Here is a 23548-nt window from a genome sequence, read left to right as displayed (position 1 = left end):
TCACCCAGTCGTGTCTGACTCTTCACTACCCCATGGAGTGCAGCACTCTAGGCCTCTCTGTCCCTCACCATCTCCCAAAGTTTGCCCAGGTTCATGTCGATTGCATTGGTGATGCCATCCATCTGTCTCATCCTCTGACACCCTCTTTGCCTTCTGTCCTCAATCTTTCCCAGCATCGGGAACTTTTCCAATGAGTCAACTGTACACAGCAAATGACCAAAATACTGGAGTTTCAGCTTCAGCATCAGTCCTCCCAAATCAGCAGGGTTTATTTCCCTTAAGATTGACTGGCTTGATCTCCTTGCTGTTCAAGGGACTCTCAGGAGTCCTCCAACACCACAGTTCACAGGCATCTTTGAGCATGTGTGTTTTTGTTAGTCACTCAGTCGTGTCCACTCTTTGTGAGCCCAGGGACTATAGCCTACCAGGCTCCTCTGTCCATGGAATTTCCTAGGCAAAAGTGCTGGAGTGGGTTGCCATTTCCTTTTCCAGGGGATCTTCTCAACCTAGGAATCAAACCCAAGTCTCCTGCATTGCAGGCAAATTCTTTACCATCTGAGCTACCAGGAAAGTCAGGATAATAGAGGAGCTTTAGATAAATGACATATTTCTTAGTAAGTGATGGAAGAAATAAAAGTCCTTCTTGAAAACAAAATTTTTTAAACACTAGGTATAATACCCTAGTAAAGTAATGCTCAAAATTCTCCAAGCCAGGCTTCAGCAATATGTGAACCGTGAACTTCCTGATGTTCAAGCTGATTTTAGAAAAGGCAGAGGAACCAGAGATCAAATTGCCAACATCCACTGGATCATGGAAAAAGCAAGAGAGTTCCCGAAAAACATCTATTTCTGCTTTATTGACTATGGCAAAGCCTTTGACTGTGTGGATCACAATAAACTGTGGAAAATTTTGAGAGAGATGGGAATACCAGACCACCTGACCTGCCTCTTGAGAAATCTGTATGCAGGTCAGGAAGCAACAGTTAGAACTGTACATGGAACCACAGACTGGTTCCAAATAGGAAAAGGAGTAGGTCAAGGCTGTATATTATCACCCTGCTTATTTAATTTATATGCAGAGTACATCATGAGAAATACTGGACTGGAAGAAACAAACTGGAATCAAGATTGCCGGGAGAAATATCAATAACCTCAGATATGCAGATGACACCACCCTTATGGCAGAAAGTGAAGAGGATCTAAAAAGCCTCTTGATGAAAGTGAAAGAGGAGAGTGAAAAAAATTGGCTTAAAGCTCAACATTCAGAAAACTAAGATCATGGCATCTGGTCCCATCACTTCATGGGAAATAGATGGGGAAACAGTGGAAACAGTGGCAGACTTTATTTTTGGGGGCTCCAAAATCACTGCAGATGGTGACTGCAGCCATGAAATTCAAAGATGCTTACTCCTTGGAAGGAAAGTTATGACCAACCTAGATAGCATATTCAAAAGCAGAGACATTACTTTGCCAACAAAGGTCCGTCTAGTCAAGGCTATGGTTTTTCCTGTGGTCATGTATGGATGTGAGAATTGGACTGTGAAGAAGGCTGAGCGCCAAAGAATTGATGCTTTTGAACTGTGGTGTTGGAGAAGACTCTTGAGAGTCCCTTGGACTGCAAGGAGATCCAACTAGTCCATTCTGAAGGAGATCAGCCCTGGGATTTCTTTGGAGGGAATGATGCTAAAGCTGAAACTCCAGTACTTTGGCCACCTCATGTGAAGAGTTGACTCATTGAAAAAGACTCTGATGCTGGGAGGGATTGGGGGCAGGAGAAGGGGACGACAGAGGATGAGATGGCTGGATGGCATCACTGTCTCGATGGACGTGAGTCTGAGTGAACTCTGGGAGTTGGTGATGGACAGGAAGGCCTGGAGTGCTGCGATTCATGGGGTCGCAAAGAGTTGGACACGACTGAGCAACTGAACTGAACTGATAACTTATATACAATAAAATTCACTAATTTGATGAATTTTGACAAATGTATAGCATATGACCACCATCATTAAGATACAGAATACGTTTGTCACTCCAAAAAGTTAGTGGCCATTCTCCCTTCTCTTCACCTCCAACAATTGCAACTGATCTGCTTTCTGTAGTTATAGTTTTGTCTTTCTAGAATGTCATGAACAATGCACTGTAGGAGTCTTGTGTCTGATTTCTTTTCACTTAACACAGTACTGTTGAGAACGATCTTTGTTGCTACAAGTGTCAGAATCTGTGTTCATTTCCTTTTTAGTGCATATTAGTTATCACCATAGGTTTGGATAGTTTATGTTCTGAATTTGGGTCATTTTCCTTGGAGGGTTTCACTACTGGTATTTTCCCCTTAAGTTTCCAGTTGCTTTTCTAGCCCTGAGCTCTAAATCTTTGTCGTATTTTGTTGATAAGGGAGTACTTTTCCCTACTCTTTGACTACCATAGCTATGTGAGTTGGATAGTATCTCCAGGCTAAGAAGCCGTTGCTTATAATTCATACACCTTCCATTTGTAATTTTTTTTAAGTTAAACTCTCTTCATGTTTCTATCTATATTTTGGACACATTCCAAGGTTTTAAATAGTTGTTTTAATCTAGTTTTCATAATTCTTATCTGCTAGGAGTTCACTTAAATTGTCTTATCTGCTAGGAGTTCACTTAAATTGAAGAAAGTAGGGAGACCATTCAGGTATGACCTAAATGAAATACCTAACAATTATACAGTGAAAATGAGAAATAGATAAGGGACTAGACTTGATAGACAGAGTACCTGATGAACTATGGACGGAGAGTTCGTGACATTGTACAGGAGACAGGGATCAAGACCATCCCCAAGAAAAAGAAATGCAAAAAAGCAAAATGGCTGTCTGAGGAGGCCTTACAAATAGCTGTGAAAAGAAGAGAAGCAAAAAGCAAAGGAGAAAAGGAAAAATACCCATTTGAATGCAGAGTTCCCAAGAATAGCAAGGAGAGATAAGAAAGCCTTCCTCAGTGATCAATACAAAGAAATAGAGGAAAACAATAGAATGGCAAAGACTAGAGATCTCTTCAAGAAAATTAGAGATACCAAGGGACCATTTCATGCAAAGATGGGCTCAATAAAGGACAGAAATGGTATGGACCTAACAGTAGCAGAAGATATTAAGAAGAGGTGGCAAGAATACACAGAAGAACTATACAAAAAGTTCTTCATGACCCAGATAATCATGATGGTGTGATCACTCACTTAGAGCCAGACATCCTGGAGTGTGAAGTCAAGTGGGCCTTAGGAAGCATCGCTACGAACAAAGCTAGTGGAGGTGATAGAATTACAGCTGAGTTATTATCAAATCCTAGAAGATGATGCTGTGAAAGTGCTGCACTCAGTATGCCAGCAAATTTGGAAAACTCAGCAGTGGCCACAGGACTGGAAAAGGTCAGTTTTCATTCCAGTCCCAAAGAAAGGCAATGCCAAAGAACGCTCAAATTACTACACAGTTGCACATCTCACACGCTAGCAAAGTGATGCTCAAAATTCTCCAAGCCAGGCTTCAACAATACTTGCACTGTGAACTTCCAGATGTTCAAGCTGGTTTTAGAAAAGGCAGAGGAACCAGAAATCAACTTGCCAACATCTGTTGGATCATCAAAAAAGCAAGAGAGTTCCAGAAAAGCATCTATTTCTGATTTATTGACTATGCCAAAGCCTTTGTGTGGATCACAACAAACTGTGGAAAATTCTTAAAGAGATGGGAATACCAGACAACCTGATGTGCCTCTTGAGATATCTGTACACGGGTCAAGAAGCAACAGTTAAAACTGGACGTGGGACAACAGAATAGTTCCAAATAGGAAAAGGAATACATCAAGCCTGTATGTTATCACCCTGCTTATTCAACTTATATGCAGAGAACATCATGAGAAACGCTGGGCTGGAAGAAGCACAAGTTGGAATCAAGATTGCTGCAAGGACTATCAGTAACCTCAGATATGCAGATGACATCACCCTTATGGCAGAAAGTGAAGAACTAAAGAGCCTCTTGAGGAGAGTGAAAAAGTTGGCTTAAAGCTCAACATGCAGAGCTCTAAGATCATGGCATCCGATCCCATCACTTCATGGCAAATAGATGGGGAAACAGTGGCAGACTTTATTTTTTGGGCTCCAGAATCACTGCAGATGGTGACTGCAGCCATGAAATTAAGAGACACTTACTCTTTGGAAGAAAAGTTAGGACCAACCTAGACAGCATATTAAGAAGCAGAGACATTACTTTGCCAACAAAGTAATTGTCTAGTCAAGGCCATGATTTTTCCAGTAGTCATGTATGGATGTGAGAGTTGGACTATAAAGAAAGCTGAGTGCCAAAGAATGGATGCTTTTGGACTGTGGTGTTGGAGAAGACTCTTGAGAGTCCCTTGGATAGCAAGGAGATCCAACCAGTCCATCCTAAAGGAAATCAGTCCTGAATATTCATTGGAAGAACTGATGTTGAAGCTGAAACTCCAATACTTTGGCCACCTGATGCAAAGAACTTACTCATTTGAAAAGATCCTGACGCTGGGAAAGATCAAAGGTGGCGGGGGTGGGGGCGAAGAGGACGACAGAGGATGAGATGGCTGGATGGCATCAGTGACTCCATGGACATGAGTTTGAGTGAACTCCAGGAGTTGGTGATGGAAAGGGAGGCCTGGCGTGCTGCAGTCCATGGGGTCACAAAGAGTCAGACAGGACTGAGCAACTGAACTGAGGAGTTCACAGTCTGTTGATACTTGAAACTGAGTTTCCTGGAAAACTTTTGAGATTAAATATATGAATGTTTTGATATTCAGTCAAATGTAGTAGTATTAGGTTTGGTGTTTTTGACCAGGTTTCAGAAATGTAGACTTTTAAATAAATGTTGCCTTTTTTCACGTACATGAAGACTGTCTTTCTCATTACTCCTCTATTATTATTCCACTAATGTTTTTTAAAACTTCCAAACCAGATTACCTGCTATTCCATAAACTCATGTTTAACTTCCCTACCACCTTGCCTTTGCTATGATTTTGTTTTGATAACCTCAGTTTTTAAGAATATAAGTTGTATATTTTTGCAGAGAAAGTAGATTTCATGTTTTTTAACCATATTTCAAGAATGTAGACATTTTATGTGTGTGTGCATGTTCAGTCACGTCCTATTCTTTGAGACCCTATGGACTATAGCCCGCCAGGCTTCTCTGCCCATGGGATTTCCCAGGCAAGAATACTGGAGTGGATTGCTGTGGTCTCCTCCAGGGGATCTTCTGGACGCAGGGACTGAATCCGCATCTCCTGCAGTGGCAAGCAGATTCTTTACTGCTGAGCCATCAGGGAAGCCCAGATATTTATATAGGCAGTGTCTGGGGTTTTTTTTTGACCATAGTTGAGCCTGGCTTCTCAATGTTCCCTTTTACTACCTTTCTACTCTCCTATTATTTCCCTAGACTCTTTTCAGACTGCATTATCTTCTCTCCCACAAAGCCATGAGGAACTTCCTTCTTCTCTGCCTTTGTTCATTCTTTCTTTCCTTCCTGAAATGTTCTCCGTTTGCCCCCTATTTTCAGCTGTGAGTGGTTCCTCTCTTAAAGCCCATGTTGATTGTGACCTCCTTCATTAAATTTTTCTTGCTTGTTGAATTCTTTGTATATTCCTTCTTTTACTTTATCTTGGAATATAGCTATTGATATAAATATTGTTCTTAATCCTCTCTATTTAAACTTGTTATCTTTGTTTCTCTTATTATGTAGGTGCCTTGCACATTGTAGATGGAAAATATGCCTTTGTTCAATTTAATTCACTATATAGTAACGTCTTATCATAAATTTAAATTTCCTTCCGAAAGATTTAATTTTATGACCATGGTTTCATTTTCTTAACTAATGTCAGACCTTTGAAGGGCAGTGGTAAAGTCATATAGGTAATTGTAGAGAAGATACGCTTCTAGTTCATTTTTCTTAACTGTTATTACGTAATTAAAATAATTTTAAAGCATAATGAATTATTATTTTCCTTAGAAGATTTTCATGTGTTTAAATATTATTCTACTTGAGTGCCTTCTCTGTGTATGACAGGACCAGCACAGAATTTAGACTCAGTCTACTAATGTTTACCTGAAAACAATTCCCAACATTTATAAGCTAGCTCATGAGAAGTTTTTGTTTCTTCTCAGTTTTCCATTGTATTATTGACCTAGCCAAAGAAAACATCCTGAAATTAATTATCTTATTGCTAACTTACATATTTAGTTGCTCTTTTCAAAATTCTGAGAGATAAAATGTATTATCACTATTATGAATCAAATAGATTGATGTAAACTTAGAACATTGTCAAGTTAGTTCTTATAAAGTTTTATACAGTTGCTCTGGTGATTAAGAAAGTTGTTGGAAATACTATGACCCTTGTAGGGACAACTGTCTTTTTACTCCAGTTAAGATCAGCTGGTAGTGGTTTGACCCATTGTCTCACGTACACACATTGAGCAGTGACCTCTTTTGGTTCCAGGAAGTATCTGCCTCTCTTCTCTCTAGAGTCGTGAACATGGTTCCCAATCTCAGATTCTAGAACCACTGGTGACACTACAACCACAAGAAAATGTTTCAGGTATCCCAGATTAGGACTGAAAATATAATTCACCTAAGAAAGGCTGTTAGGTATTGTCCTATTCTTCATACACCCTTGAGTCAAATAGGCTTTCATGGGTTCTTCTGGGAACCTAGGCATATTTATAATATTGTTCATAAGTGAATGTTTCAGGTCTCAAAAAACTGATTAAGGGAATTCCCTGACAGTCCAGTAGTTAGGACTTCTCACTTTCACTGCCGAGAACAAAGGTTCAACCCCTGGTTGGGAAACCAAGATCCTGTAAGCCATACACCAGGGCCAGAAAAAAGAGAAGAAAAAATTGATTAAGAAGTGAATTTCTGACCTACAGAAATTAGAACCATCTTCCATTGTACCACAGAAAATCTTGAATTAGTCAATAACCAGTAAGGCTTCATGCATTACCTGACACCAGGAGAGTTACGGAAAAAAAGTTTTTTCCCATCAGTGTTTATTTGCCTATTTATGTATTCTGCTAGCGTTTTGCTATCTGTGTGCTATAGTGTAAGTGCTGAAGATAGAGCAGTAAATAACACTATGTTCCTAGCCCCGGGGATCTTATATTCTGCTAGGTGAATGGACATTGGGTAAAGTAACAATACTGTAAAATGTTTCCCTATTTTATTTGTAATGGTGTTGTGTGTAGTGAGTGGCACAAGTAAAATTTATATGGTGTTACCCTACCCCCATAATGTAGCATTATAGGCTTATAAACTGATTAATAATATAGCAACAGACACATAGCGATTAGTATGAGCTAGGTTCTGTCCTTGCTGCTGCTGCTACCCCATAGACGGCAGCCCACCAGGGTCCTCCGTTCCTGGGATTCTCCAGGCAAGAACACTGGAGTGGGTTGCCATTTCCTTCTCCAGTGCATGAAAGTGTAAAGTGAAAGTGAAGTCACTCAGTCACGTCTGACTCTTAGCGACCGCATGGACTGCAGCCCACCAGGCTCCTCCGTCCATGGGATTTTCCAGGCAAGAATCCTGGAGTGGGGTGCCATTGCCTTCTCCGAGGTTCTGTCCTTAGCACTATATAAATATATCAGCTCATTTAATCTTTGTAACAACTTATACAGTATGCTTGTTATAACTGTCCTCATTTTATAGAGCATAGAATGAAGTATAGAGAGATCGATCCAAGGTCCTTCAGTGACCATGAATTAGGATTTAGATCACAGCAGTTGTTAACCTTTTACCATCAATGTTTATAACCATTATACTCTACTATCTCACTGTAAAAATAGACATTGTGACAGATTTTCATGTCCTTTGTGAGATTTTCTTCATGGCTATACCAGTGATCACTTAACTAAAGTAATTTTTAATCTTTTTCACATTTCATATCCCATGCGTACTGAGGAGTACTTGAAGAATTATACTGTCTCCTTTGTTTCTGACGAAACCTAAAGAGAATATTTATAAAGTAAACTGAATCCAGTGTTAGCATTTTTATCAACTCCTAATTCATCTTTAAATTTATTTTTATTTATTTGGCTGCCCTGGGTCCTAGTTCTGGCACATGAACTCTTAGTTGCAGCATATGGGTTCTAATTCCCTGACCAGAAATCCAACACAGGTCTCTTACATTGAAAACGTGGAGTATTAGCCATTGGACCACCAGGGAAGTCCCTTAATTCATCTTTCAACATTAGGTTTAGTTTTGTGTAATCAAAACCCAAAATAAGTTATTAAAATATTATTTTAGATCTGCCATCTCCAACTTCTAAAAAAACTAGGAATTTAATAGCAAAATTGATAGGTTCCTTTATGTCTCTTTTAAAGTTATACTAAAATTGCCAATAAATAGTAAAAGGTAAAAAGTAGAATAAAAGCCCTGAAACTCTAAAAACCAGATAGTTTTTATAGCATCGAGTTACATGAATTTGTGTAAGGGCTTGATATATCTGATGTGTACAAGTTTTCTTATTATTTGTATAAAATACATATTATTTTAAAATATTAACTTATCTTTTTGTTTTTTGTTTTTTAGTATACTGTGTGGAATTTTGTTCCAAAAAATTTATTTGAACAATTCAGAAGAGTGGCAAACTTTTATTTTCTTATTATATTTTTGGTTCAGGTAAGCTTTATCACTCCATAAATTGTTAAGTTGATAGACATGAATGCTAAACATATATCTTCAAGGAAAAGTTAACATTGCATTCTAAACCATGTGACTATGGGACCCATTTTTTTTTTTCTGCAGAGCTTCCCCATTGTATTCAGTGAATATAGTAATGTAAATCACATCCAGATATCTGAAAAATAGCCAGTGAATTTTAAGATCCGTTGTATTTTGTTTTATCACTTATGTGTAATAGTGCTGATAATCATAATTAAAGCCAAGAAAATAGCATCATCCTTTCAAATGTTCTGCCTCAGAAAATAAATACTTTGGCTTTTAATATACAGCACTTGTTTTTGGTACATTTCTGCCTGTGGAACCATGTTTGTACAAAATTAATCTTCCTTTGGTTTTTCTTTTTTTTTAATTTATAGATTTTACTTTTAAAAGTTTTTATTATAATTTCTAAGAATCTCCATGAATATAGATTTTTATCCAGGAGGCCATTTTCTTAACTTAAATCATTGTAAGCTCTTTAGTTTTTAGTTTTTCACATTGTGCTTTTTTTCCCCTAATATCAGAATATCAAGAGAACAGTATGAAACTTGAGTATAAACCAAGATTTAGAATTAGTGATTGTCATTTTCCTTCAAAGAGGTTTTTCTTTTCTGATGATACGTTAGCAGTCTCTTTCAGTGTGGCACTGAATTTTTTTTTTATAAACTCTGAACTTTTCTCTCCATAGAACCTGGACCTTCAAAAGAAAAAAAACTTGTGAAGTAGTCACCTTAAAGCTTGAGGAAGCTTTTCTTTAATTGCTTCCCTTTGTGAGCGGAAAAGGAACTTCTGGGTTTTTTTTGTTTGTTTGTTTTTTAATCAGTAGACCATCAGCTTGTTTAGTCAAAAAAATGAGAAATTTACACTTATTACATACAAGTAACATGCATTTGTGAAATTACTACCTAAGATCAGGAATTCAGCCTGTCTGTGGAATAGAACAAACTTAATTGGCCTAACCAGAGTAAACCAATATTAATAAATTATTAGACCCATGTTCTAAATAACCAAATATAATTACTGCAAATATTTCTTCTAAAGCAGTTTATTGAAACATCAGTTGTATGATTTAGATAATTGCAGCATCGTTTGTTTTCCAAGTTGTACCCCTCTGGCTCTACTAGCTGTAACAAAATCACTTGTAGAAGGAAACCGTTTCCCTAGTCCCATTTCTTGTTTTCTCTCCAGTGTGAGTTTATTCTGGATTCCAGAATAAAAATTGACAGATTTTTTTTTTTTTTAGCATTTCTCTGGATGGGCAAAGAAATGTGAATTGAAATTCTGAATAGCTGTAGCTCCCCTCCAAGACAAATACTGAGGAAGACCTTAAGTACTCTATGTGTTAAGAAAGCAGAGAAACTGAGTCCACTCTAGCAGTATTTGTGGGTATGCAATAGATTTAGATAGTCTACTAACCCCATATAATGGCTAACAGTATACTTGTGAAACTGTGAAGTAAACTACATTCACTGCATAATCTCTCTCAAGTTACTTTTTCATCTGAACTATGATACATATTTTGTATAATGTTTTCAGATTTCCCAATAATTATAAGATTCTACATGTTAATAGTGATATGTACAATATAAAATATAATACTCTGCATTCTTTCTTTTTTAATGCAGCTTATGATTGATACACCTACCAGTCCAGTTACCAGTGGACTTCCATTGTTCTTTGTAATAACAGTTACTGCCATAAAGCAGGTATGAAATATTTTATGTTGCTTGCTTTCTTCCCAAGTCATTCAGAAGTTTTCTCCTCCAAAGTAAGATTTATTGTTGCGAAAGTAATTTTCATAAGAAAGCAAATTTAGGGCTTTCCTGGTGGCTCAGAGATAAAGAATCCACCTGCCAAATCAGGAGACATGGGGTCAATCCCTGATCCAGGAAGGTCCCACATGCCATGGGCAACTAAGCTTGTGTATCACAAATTCTAAGCCTGTGCTCTAGAGCCCAGGAATCACAACTACTGAAGCCTGACTGCCCTAGAGCTTGTGCTCTGCAATAGGAGAAGCCACTGCAGTGAGAAGCCCATGCACTGGAGAGTAGCCCCTGTTCCCTGCAACTAGAGAAAAGCCCACACAGCAGTGAAAGACCTAGCACAGCCAAAAAAATAAACAAAATTATAAAAAGAAAAAAAGCAGCAAATTTGTTTGATTCTGCATATGGTAAAAATTAAATTGAGGTAAGCCACTCTTATCAGGTACTTGGTGACTGATGGGATGATTACAATTATTAAAGTATGTTGTTCCTTTAACATACCTAAGAAGTATCCAAAAGCAAGCATTTTGTATGTACAAACCAAGTTATGTGTGAAACAGATTATTACAGTCGTCTTTGTAGAGTTTGGTAGTATTTAAAGGATATATAATTCAAAGGAAGGGGATATGTTTAGGAGTGAAGCATGTACTTCTGGCATGAAATTTTTGAATAAAAATTGTATAGTGCTTTCCTACTTTTTACAACTTTCTCTGTGAAATTGATTTTTATGTAAAGTTGTACTCTAAGGGAATAGCTTCAACTAGATCTGATTTGATATTAAAATCTAGGTGTAGAAAAACAGTATTATTGGATAAACATGACAAGAAATTTAAAAAATCCCTAGAAACGTCATGTTTATATAGTTACCACTTCTCAAAATATCTGCTCCCTTCCTCTTGAAAGAGTTAATTTGAATTTCCATGTGCCAGTTTGATGTTTTCATTTTGTAAGATTTAAGGATAAGGTTTAAATTGACATAGAAACAAAATTGGCAAACATTTTATAATTCTGAGATGTAGTTTATTTATTACTTATTTGATAAAGGTAAGGGAAGTCTATAAATTAACAGTTAATCTTGTGTGTCTGAATAGCACGCTACTGGAGAAGGCAATGGCACCCCACTCCAGTACTCTTGCCTGGAGAATCCCATGGATGGAGAAGCCTGGTAGGCTGTGGTCCATGGGGTCTCGAAGAGTCTGACACGACTGAGCGACTTCGCTTTCACTTTTCACCTTCACGCATTGGAGAAGGAAATGGCAACCCACTCCAGTGTTCTTGCCTGGAGAATCCCAGGGATGCTGGAGCCTGGTGGGCTGCTGTCTTACAGCAGCAGCTGTAAGTTTGATTTCCCTTTATTCACTGGTCTGTTGGAGACTGCTGCTGCTGCTAAGTCACTTCAGTCGTGTCCGACTCTGTGCGACCCCAGAGATGGCAGCCTACCAGGCTCCCCCGTCCCTGGGATTCTCCAGGCAAGAACACTGGAGTGGGTTGCCATTTCCTTCTCCAATGCATGAAGGTGAAAAGTGAAAGTTAAGTCGCTCAGTCATGTCCGACTCTTAGCGACCCCATGGACTGCAGCCTTCCAGGCTCCTCCGTCCATGGGATTTTCCAGGCAAGAGTACTGGAGTGGGGTGCCATTGCCTTCTCCACTGTTGGAGACTAGGATTTGTGTAAGTCAGTAAGCATCCAGATCACTTAATACAATTACATATTCATTTGGTTTTTTAGATGTCATTTATTGCATCAAAGTAACAAATATTTGTCCCTTGGACTTCTTTTTTATATATAATTTCTTCTTTGGTGATTTCATCAAGTCTAGTGGGTCTAAATTTACATGTATCCTGCAACTATGCTCTGAACTCCAGACACACACATAAAACAGTTTGTGCTTGCAAATACAACTATTTCCTCTTGGACACCTTAAACGTTTCCTGACCTGTGTCACTGTCTCATTCACTACTCTGGTCTTTTTGCTTATATCATTTCTCATTCACTACCTATTCTGTTGAATAAATGCTTGTTTTAGGTTGTCTGTCACCTTCATTTGAATGTTTAGTTCTCTGAGGGCAGATACTTTGTTTTATATTATCAGTTTGTTACCAGTGACCAGAACAAGGTTATGCACATATTTGACATGAAATAAATATTTGATAGATGAATAGATGAGTGAATGAACCTCTTGAATATTTTTAAGAAAGTGTTAAATGTTGAAATACTTCTTTCCTTGGTTTCCCAGTATAAATTTAGCCAAATAAAGAGTGGATTTAGTTGGAACATGATGCTGTAACTAAGTTGAAAAGATGTTGGTGAGTTTATAATATATCTGCCAAAGGAGTGAGTTTAATATAATAATAATAACTTACAACATGTCTCTTTCCAAAGTGAGTCATTTGTCAAGATGGGAGACATTGGAAATGCAGCAGATTTTAAGGATAACATCATCAGTTTAGTTTTGAAATGTTTAATGTTATTTGTGAGACATCAAAATGGAAATATTAAGAATGCATTTGGATATTTAAGTTTATTAGAGTCTGGAAATACAAGCTGGAAATAGAAATTTCAGAATTTTTTGAAGACACAGGGATGAAGAAATCGGGTAGTAGGAAGTAAGAGAAGGGTGAAAAAAGGGCCCGTTAAGATGATATAGAAGGAGCCTCCCATAGTAAACTGAGAAGAAGTAACTGAAGAGGTACTGTGAAAACCAGGAACATGTGTGTGATGAAAACCAAGTAAAGAGAGTGTTTCTAGTAGTAATGAATGCCAAAGTAGTCTAACATGGTTCTAATGAATGAAATGTTTGGGGGAAATTATGTTTCCCTTTCTCATTTGATAAAAAGTATCTCTGGGGAAGGGAATGGCAATCCACTCAAGTATTCTTGCCTGGAGAATTCCATGGACCGAGACACCTGGCGGGCAAGTCGGACACAACTGAGCGACCAACACACACACACACATCTTCTAATTACACAACTGAGCGACCAACACACACACACACACATCTTCTAATTATACTAAGAGGGGCTTTTTTTATTCTTTTGATGCTTACAGGGTTATGAAGATTGGCTAAGACATATCTCAGATAATGAAGTAAATGGAGCTCCTGTTTATGTTGTTCGAAGTGGTGGCCTTGTAACAACTAGATCAAAAAACATTCGGGTATGCATTTAATAAACAATAGAAATCAATTATATATTAAAAGGAAAAATTCTAATCTGATTATATTTTAGTTAAAGTCTGCTTTCCTACATTAAAATATTACAGTAGACCACTTGTTTAGAACGCAATAAAAATAAGTCCTGCCTTTTAAAATCTGTATATTCACTTTTCCCCCAAATTCTTCATAGGTGGGTGATATTGTTCGAGTAGCCAAAAATGAAATTTTCCCTGCAGATTTGGTGCTTCTGTCCTCAGATCGACTTGATGGTTCTTGTCACGTTACAACTGCTAGTTTGGATGGAGAAACTAACCTGAAGGTTTGTACATGTGTATGTTTGAGTGTGGCTCTTAGTGAACAAAACATCTCTGGATTATAGTGATATTTTCCTTTGGTTAAGGTAATAAAGTTTGACCTGATAAAGGAGAAATGTTTTAAATTACTATTAATTACTTCATGAAAGTATACATTTTACTTCAAGGTTAGCCTCACATGGTTTAAGCAAGTTAAGAAAAGTAAAAAGTGCTTTGGAGAAACTATAATCTTTTAATATACTGGTGCTTTTTTAAATAGCGGGCACATTTAAATTTTTCTCAATTTTCAAAGTACAATCAAAGATTTTACTTGATTCACTTTTTTCTACCTATTAAATGTATTTGCAGTAAACTTTGAGCAGTGATGACTATTAACACACTTACAGACTTAATTTCCTTGTATGCAAATGCCCTTTGTAGACCGATAGTCACAGTAGCTCTTTTCACTGCTTGTTACTTTACATTCTTCTTTCTCTTCTCATCTGCCATCTAGCTTAGTGATCTCAAGTACAGAATGCTATGATTTCATTTGTAAAAGAGATTTGAAATAAATGATGTCTAAGGTCCCATTTAGATCTCAAAACTATGGGCTTTAACTTTTCTTTTTTTCAGACACATGTGGCAGTTCCAGAAACAGCAGTATTACAAACAGTTGCCAATTTGGACACTCTTATAGCTGTGGTAGAATGTCAGCAACCAGAAGCGGACTTGTACAGGTATGATGTGATAGTCACCATATTCTTCTTAAGTCTGTTTACAGATCTCATTTTTTACAGTCATAAACATGCAATGAAATAGCTGTTTGAAAACATCATTTGGGGGAGCAAGGCGGGAAATCAATTAAATGCGGGCAAAGCTAAAAGCAGAATTTGGCAGAATTCTAAGCTGAAGTATTAAAAGCTGTGCTTTTATTCACATGTTTCTCCTTATTATCTTCTACTTTGGTATGAACTGGCTTTATAACAATAGCAGTAAACATTATAACAATAATAGTAGTTATGAGGGAAATAAAGTTATTTCCTTAGAAGAAAATAATCTAATGGTGTGTGTGTATATATATGCACTCAGGCACATGTATATGTGTGCTCCATGAAGGGCCATGTCTTTGTGTTTGTTAGGAACTAACTCATTTTAACACTGTAAGTCATCTTTCAGTGAGCTATATGCTAATTATTGCCATCTATGAAATGGAAACAACTTTCATTATTAAAAACTTCCATGAGAAAACTACTCATTTTTACTCAAAAACGGGTAAGAGTAAAAATCACAACCACATTGTAAAAATTGACCTCAGCTTTTTGTCATTCTCTGCATTTGTTAGCTTAAGATGTAATCATTAGTCATTGGCTTTTTCAGATCTCTTACATATCTTTGTTCTGGATCCATATATTTATAATGGAATTTTCTCTGTGTGGTATAAAAACGTTACATTTTCATCAAAAACAAAAACAATGTGGAATTTTCCACTTAACTATAAAAATTGGAAGTTCTGTGCATTTAAATTATAAGATAGATTTAACTGTGAAGAATTCAGTGCTTTGAGTTCTATATTGCTGTTATTTCTAAGTCTCAGAAAAGGATGAATTATAAAAAGATTGTTGAAAACTAGAAAATGATGCAGCATTAAGAAAGCATAAGATTAATAATGAGATCAGATGTGTAATGCTTTGAGTGGTTTTGCCTTATTTGAAAAATGGGGAAAAAGTTTAAAAAAGCTTTTTAAAATAAGAAAAATAAGAAATACAACATTTTATTGTCACCACTGGGAGCACCTGACCCCCAGGTCTGCTCTTAATCAGAATACATGATTTATAGCCAAATGTCAAGTCATCTTTGAACTTGTATGCCTATCCCCAACCAGGGTTCTATTCCCAGGCCCAACATACTCTTTGAGTGTCAGAGTTGTGGATAATTGCATAAAAATTACAGTATTCTGCCTTAGGAGGCTGCAAAACAGAATGGAGAAGGAGAGTGGCAAATTCAAGGAAGCCATAGGCAGAGTCCAAGCAGTAGTTTTTAGAGGGCAAGAAAGGCCCAGAATGTCAGTAGTCACAAGGGTAACGAGATACTGAGGTCACAATCTGTTGGAGAATGAAGGATAGGAGAGGCCTGGGCTGGGAAGCAGTCCTGGTCCAGAAGGGGTCAAGCCAGAGTTAGAAACCCTGGAGGCTGTGAATCAAAGCTCAGTGGATCAGGGGACTCTGACACGAAGGAGTTGGACAGCTGGTCAGAATGGAGAAGGTGACAGCATCACCCATGACCTGTAGCAGCAGCAGAAGCAGGGTGAGGTTTCTCTCACTCATGGGCCCAAAGACTTTAAGTAGCAAGTGGATGAGGGTCATGTTGTCACACTCCATGGAGGCACTGTCGTCATTCTCATTCTGGTGCACTGTCACTAGCCAGAGGCTCTCTGCTACTCGTTATGGTAGAGCAGCCCCATGACGGTAGGAAAAAAAGGCATAAAGTTAAAGGAAAAGACATAATCGTCCCAGTAATCGCCTTCCAGCTCCACTAGGAGGTTGAAGACAATGATGGAAGCAGAAATGACTAGCAACTGGCCAGCCTCTAGGCCGTTAATTCCTGCTACAATTTTGATGGCAAAAGTGGGTGAAATAAATCATGAGAGCTAGTGAGACAGCTGTGGGCAGCAACAACAGCTTATGGCACCAGCACATATTTGTACATCATCTGCAAAGCCCAGGAAAATCATGCAGGGGATGGCAGGGAGCACACTGCATGGTGGGGGAAGGCTTTACACTGCTTCTCCACAGATGGAATGGGATGAAGCAGAAGAGCATGAGAGGGAAAACAGCACCACTGATCACTCCCTGAGAATCTAACAATACTAATTTTTTAAAGCTTAGTGACTGATTTACCTTTGTAATTTCTAGTATGAATATTGGATCATTCATACATGCAAAAGACTGGTTTTGTTTCATGTATAAGAATAGTACCAAAACTTTCTTGAAATTTTCCACCTATTGATGTCATAAATGTAATATTCATTTTTTTGTAACATGATGAATTCTTTGATAGATTCATGGGACGAATGACAATAACTCAACAAATGGAAGAAATTGTAAGGTAAGAATAAATTTGCATTATCCAATCACTTTTAAGTGAAAATTGTTTCAGGGAGGGAATTGTTTCCTCCCCGTTTAGGAAAATTAGGTCTTCACTTCAAAATCATTCCTCACAAACTAGAGTACTGGGCAGTCTAGAACTTCTTTACTCTTCTGTTTGGTTGCTTGGTTGTTTTGGTTTGTTTTCCCTCAATATTCAGGTTAATTTCTGGTACCTACATGAAAAACTTCTTGTCATTTCAAAGATTTTATGATAGGGTGAGATTACATTGTTACGCATGACCACAAAGCTGAATTTAGAATAAATCTTGGAATCAACCCTTGAACGTCTCATTAGCATTCCACCTATTTTCTGGAGATGTTCAGTTTATACTGGCTGCATAAAATAAGATACTAATATAAAGAACTGAGAATTTGTTTTAATAAAATCCTCAAGACAAGCCACCAAAAATATGTATTAGGATGAATTCACATTTTTAATATAAGTTAACATAGGGGCACGTTCAGTGAACTCTGTGACAAGGTCTTTGTAAATTTAGGGACCCCTGCTGAACAACAGTGACTGGGTTTTATTTTGATTTCTATAGTGACATAATGGAATGCTTGTGTGGATACATAGTATGACTCGCATTAAGATATTGTGGCTGGTAAAGGAAAAGAGCAATTATGTTAGCAAGGAGAATGTTTTGTTTTTTTTGTTTGTTTTTTAAGGGAGCCTTGTTCTTTGCTGAAGCAACCAGAGTGAACTAATGAATTTTTTAATTTGAGGCTTTCTACCATTATATCCTAATTTTATATGCCAACTTGAGCTCAGAGTTTTTCTATTCATTGTTGGAACCAAATGAAAAAGAACTGTAATAAGTCTCCTGAATAATTGATTTTGGAATATCCATTCATTGTGTTCCAAATATATGATCTAATAAAACCATACTTGTTATACATAGCCAAACACCTGACCCCTATATTCATTGGATTTTTTTTTAGTGTTTGGGTTTATAGACCTCTTCAGAATTGGTTCAGATTCTGTTTAATTCAGATAACCTTGTATGTATATTTCAGAAAAGCCTTATGATACGGAATATCAACAAAATTAAAGCTTTTTAGTCCATCCATAACAGTTATCATTTGCTATCACTAAGAAAATACAATTTTCCTTTCTAGTTATTTCTTCTCGTTTTATATCTCCATTATGGAGAGAAATTCATACAGCAAGAAGAACCCCATGCTTCAAGAAGTATGCAATGCAAGTAGTCAAGTTGCAGTGTTCATCTTGCCTAAAAAAACTACTAACTCACTTACTATGCTATCATTTGTAACCTAGTATAATTTTAATTGTGCAGAAAACATGCAGTAATACACAAATCATAATACAATTTATGTTTACATTGCTTTTTTTCTTCACGCAACCTGTTTACATTGCATTTTAATTCTGTATTTTCCCTTTGAAAACTGTTATTGATTTTGGTCAAAATTTTAAAATTTCATCTTCTGTAAAACATTTTTAAGTTACCACTTAACATCACTTAATTTTGTTTTATGTCTAAACTTCTAAAAGTAGTGGCTTTCTGATGGTATCTACAGGCATAATCTTATTTCTGAGTCATTGACCTTAAAATGACTGAAATGCTAAAGCAGATATTTGTTGTTACAGTAACTAACATCATGATTGACCTAGACAGCTTTATACTAGCTGAGATTTTGGTTTTATGAGAAAGCATTGTTGTAAGTATAGCTTTGAGTCCCTTCTGTCTGCTAAAGCTGCCATTTAAATTTTACTTGAATTTTTAATAAATTTAATGCTTTTGGTTATTTTTCCCCCTAGACCTCTGGGGCCAGAGAGTCTCTTGCTTCGTGGAGCCAGATTAAAAAACACAAAAGAAATTTTTGGTTTGTATATATTGAAAAATTTTAATAATAGATTTGTTTTGATGCTTTATATGAAGTATTTTTGAAAGCACAGCATTTGTGTTATATTGGTTAGATAATTTGTCTGTGATAATTTTCTTTCAGAGATTGTGTTAATATAATTTTGTGTTATATTTTTTCTTAATTCTGACTTTTGAATAATAGATTGGAACCTTGCTGTTATATTTTCTTTGTGAATACTTCGTGCTAAGAAGATAATTCTGGCATTTGTATTAATGGTGTTGAGAACTATATAATCTGGCACCATGGTACAATAAACCACTTGTATTATTCCATTATAGTTAGATTGGATTGTTAAAACTGCTAGCTCATTTATTCCTTCAGTAAATTCTTAATGATCTGTGACTGTGTATCAGATGCTGTTTTTACATACACTGACTGGATTAAAAGGATAAATAGTGTTCTTGCATTGGAGATCTCAATTCACTATGCTCTGAGTCAACTCTAGGTAAATTGTGAAGTTAATGATAACCTTTAGCTGTCAACTAGCTCCTCACCTTTAAGGAATGGCCATTAGCTTTTGAGCTCTTCTTTCTCATTCTTTTGTTTTCTTTTAACTGTACTATATCTTATCTCTCAGTGTTAGGCTCTCTGATAAAGAAATCCATAATTTTTTAAAAAGGAGAGTAATGAGTGTGACCAAAATATGGAGAGATTGGAACTCTCATACATTGCTGGTAGGAGTAGAATGTTCCAGCTGCTGTGGAAAATAGTTTGGCAGTTCCTCAATAAGTTAAACATAGAATTATAAACATATCACCTGGCAATTCTACTTCTAGATATATACCTTAAAGAACTGAAGACAGGTGCTCAAAGGCTTGTATGAGAATGTTCATAGCAGCACTGTTTACAATAGCTGAAGGGGTAGGAACTGCCCAAATGTCTATCGACTAATGAGTGGATAAACAAAATGTAGGCTATCCAACTAATGGAATATTATTCCCCTATATGAAATGCAGTACTGATAAATGCTGCAACATAAACTTTGAAAACATTATACTGAGTGAAATCAAACAGAAAAGGCCACATGTTGTATGATTCCATTTATATTAAAAGCCCAAAATAAGTAAATTCATAGAAATAGAAACTAGATTAGTGGTTCCCAGGAGCTGGGTAGGGGAATGGGAAATGATTGCCTAATGGGTTCAGGGATTTTTTTGGGAGGAGGGGGGCGTTAAATATTCTTAGTGAGGATGGTTGCACAACATTGTGAATGTAACTAAGTACCTCTGAATTAAAATGGTAAATTGTACGTTACGTGTATTCTGCCACAATTTAAAAAAGGAAACCATAGTAAAGTTTTATGGTTTAAAAAGTCCAAAGAAACCTCCAGGACTTTTAGGCTCTCTCATATAATGCTGTATTTTAACACCTCTCTAGCAGTAATACCTTTCACGGTCTTAAACTTTAGGAAATTTAGATGAATTTAAATTTATTTACACATAAATATGTGTATTCCTTTAGATGAATTTGCTGCTGTTTTCCTAAGCACCGCCTCTCTGTGTTGTACCATTCTGTCTGATTTCTCACATTTCTATAGTTTTGGTGCCCTTTATCATTTGAGTTGTAATCTCTGCCTTTAAGGAATAATTCTAATAGTGAAAATTCCAGCACAGATCTTTAGGAAGAGAGCATGATGAATATTGTTCCTCACATCATACTGCTTAGGAATAGGCATAAACATCTATTGATCGTCTTTCTGTTTCTAGGTATTTTGCTAATTTGTCACACAACCTTGCAACAGTTTTAATGAGGTTATTTTTTCCCATTTAAAGATGGAGAAATTGAGACTCGGAAAGATTAAATAACTTGCTCAAGGTTACAGAACTAAGTGGCAGAGCTAGCATTCAAACAAAGCTCTAACTCCAAAGTTTTTTTTGTTGTTTTTTTTTTTTAATGAGACTGCTCTTACCTAATTTCAAGACTGCTCTTCCCAGTTTTAGTCCCATTATTACTGTCGTTCTCTCTCATCTCAGAGTCTTTCTCATAGGCACATGTTTTTAGAATAGCAGTTTCCTTGTATTTACTTCATTTACTGTGACAGATGACCATATTATCTTTCCATTGCTTATGAGATTATGTCTAGACTCCAGATCCTGGCATTCAAGGCCTTTCAAACTGACCCCAATCCATTGTTGGAACCTAATAGAAAGTGCTTTTCCATTTCTGTCTTTGCCTTATAGTTAGTGCACTATTTGCTGTATCTGTAATGGTATTCTCTGCTATCTTTATCTTTCCAAATTCTTTGCCCCATCAGTTCCAACTCAAGTAATACCGCTTTCATTCAAATGTCTCAGTTATCATTCAGGAACAGAATCTATATGGCTTTCTCAATCAGCAGGCTGAATGACTGGAGTTTCCCAAAAACCTCCAGGACTTGAAAGCCGAATTCTAACAACTGTCAGTTGATACATTTTTTAAGTTGCTTTCATGCTAGTGAGTACATTCCTTTTGTGAAACATGGTGGAGGATTAGTTTAAGTCTGTTTTGTTTTTCAGGTGTTGCTGTATATACTGGAATGGAAACTAAGATGGCATTAAATTACAAGAGCAAATCGCAAAAACGATCTGCAGTAGAAAAGTAAGAAAACTATTTTATTTACACATAAATAGGACTGTTGATATGGATATTATATATGTATAAAATACGTGGTATAAATATATGTTTCAAGTCAACAAAAGATGGTATCCTTGAGGATAGGGAGAGTTTCTCATTTTTATTCAATTCTGATTTATTGACATACAGTTGATGAATAATATTAGTTTCAGGTGTAGTATGTGGTGATTTGACATTTGTATCAATTATGAAATGATACAATGAGACTAGTAATCGTCTGTCCCCATACAAAGTTATTGCAATATTATTGACCATATCCCTTATACAGATATTACATCCTCATATCATTTATTTTATAACCAAAGGTTTGTACTTCTTAATCCCTTTCACCAATTTTACCCATTCCCCCAATCCTGTCAGGCCAACCACCTATTTATATCTATGAGTCTGTTTTCATTTTGTTTTTTTAGATTCCACATATAAGTAAGATCATATGATATTTGTCTTTCTCTGTCTGACTTAGTATAATGCACTTTAGATTCATCCATGTCACTGATGGCAATATTTCATTTTTTTATGGCTGAGTAATATTCCACTGTGTGTATATATACCACATCTTTTTTATCCATTCATCTATTGGTGGACACTGAGGTTGCTTCCATATCTTGGCTATTGTAGATAATGCTACAGTGAACATTGGGTGCGTATATCTTTTCAAACTAGTGCTTTTGTTTTCTTTGAGTAAATACACAAAAGTGAAGTTGCTGGACCATATGGCAGTTCTATTTTTACCTTTTTTGAGGAAGCTCCATATTGTTTTCCATAGTGGCTGCACCAATTTACAGTCTCACCATTAGTGTATTCAGTTCAGTTCAGTTGCTCAGTCGTGTCCGACTCTTTGCAACCCCATGGACTGCAGCACGCCAGGCTTCCCTGTCCATCACCAGCTCCCGGAGCTTACTCAAATTCATGTCCATCAAATCAGTGATGCCATCCAACCATCTCATCCTCCATCATCCCCTTCTCCTCCTGTCTTCAGTCTTTCCCAGCATCAGGGTCTTTTCCAGTGAGTCAGTTCTTATCAGGTGGCCAAAGTATTGGAGTTTCCGCATCAGTCCTTCCAATGTATATTCTGGACTGATTTCCTTTACGATGGACTGGTTGGATCTCCTTGCAGTCCAGGGGACTCTCAAGAGTCTTCTCCAACACCACAGTTCAAAAGCATCAATTCTTTGGCACTCAGCTTTTTTTATAGTCCAACTCTCACATCCATACATGACTGCTGGAAACCATAGCTTTGACTAGACGGACCTTTGTTGGCAAAGTAATGTCTGCTTTTTAACATGCTGTCTAGGTTGGTCATAGCTTTTCTTCCAAGGAGCAAGTGTCTTTTAATTTCATGGCTGCAGCCACCATCTTCAGTGATTTTGGAGCCCCCCAAAATTAAGTCTCTCACTGTTTTCTAATTGGTGTATTAGAGTTCCCTTTTTTCCACATCCTTACCAGTACTTGTCATTCATTGTATTTTTGATGATAGTCATTCGGACAGATATGAGGTGTATCTCGTGGTTTTGATTTGCATTTCCCTGATCATTTGGGAAAATGTCCAATTAGATCTTTTGCCAGTTTTTTAATCTGATTGTTTTTCTGATGTTAGGTTGTGTGAATTTTTATATATTTTGGATATTAACCTCTTGTCAGATATATTATTTGTAGAGTTTTCTCTCATTGGGTGGGCTGCTTTTTTGTTTTATTGATAGTTTCCTTCACTGTGCAAAAGCTTTTTAGTTTGATATAGTCCCTTTTTGCTTTTGTGTCCCTTGCCTGCAAATATATATATATATGTATATATTTTGAGGAGATGCAATAGGTATATGTATATATTTTGGCCATGCCATACAGCATGTGGAATATTAGTTCTCCAACCAGGGATCGAACCTGGGCTCACAACACTGAAAGCTCAGAGTCCTAACTACTGAGGACCACCAGGAAACCACCCCTCCAAATATTAAGATCAATGTCAAAGAGGAATGGATGCTTTCTAACATTTATG

The 23548-nt window shown here is 36.8% G+C and overlaps 1 protein-coding gene across 5 annotated transcripts in view; it reads left to right on the top strand.

Annotated features, from left to right (window-relative positions):
* ATP11B (ATPase phospholipid transporting 11B (putative)) overlaps window positions 1-23548 on the top strand; it is a 123583-nt gene that overhangs the window by 24198 nt on the left and 75837 nt on the right. For 4 of the 5 annotated variants that reach the window (XM_061414871.1, XM_061414881.1, XM_061414889.1 and 1 more), the window contains exons 3-10: window positions 8568-8657; window positions 10325-10405; window positions 13511-13618; window positions 13807-13935; window positions 14543-14646; window positions 16967-17014; window positions 18836-18900; window positions 21438-21519. In XM_061414871.1, coding sequence (XP_061270855.1) covers window positions 8568-8657; window positions 10325-10405; window positions 13511-13618; window positions 13807-13935; window positions 14543-14646; window positions 16967-17014; window positions 18836-18900; window positions 21438-21519 — 707 coding nt within the window. Of the gene's footprint in view, window positions 1-8567; window positions 8658-9942; window positions 10086-10324; window positions 10406-13510; window positions 13619-13806; window positions 13936-14542; window positions 14647-16966; window positions 17015-18835; window positions 18901-21437; window positions 21520-23548 lie in introns of those variants that run through there. The other variant, XM_061414907.1, reaches the window with a different exon arrangement.

This window comes from Bos javanicus, chromosome 1, assembly GCF_032452875.1.
Source record: "Bos javanicus breed banteng chromosome 1, ARS-OSU_banteng_1.0, whole genome shotgun sequence".
NCBI classification, from domain to species: Eukaryota; Metazoa; Chordata; class Mammalia; order Artiodactyla; family Bovidae; genus Bos; species Bos javanicus.
The sequence above is the reverse complement of the archived record's forward strand: the minus strand, read 5'-3'. Positions and strand labels throughout refer to the sequence as shown.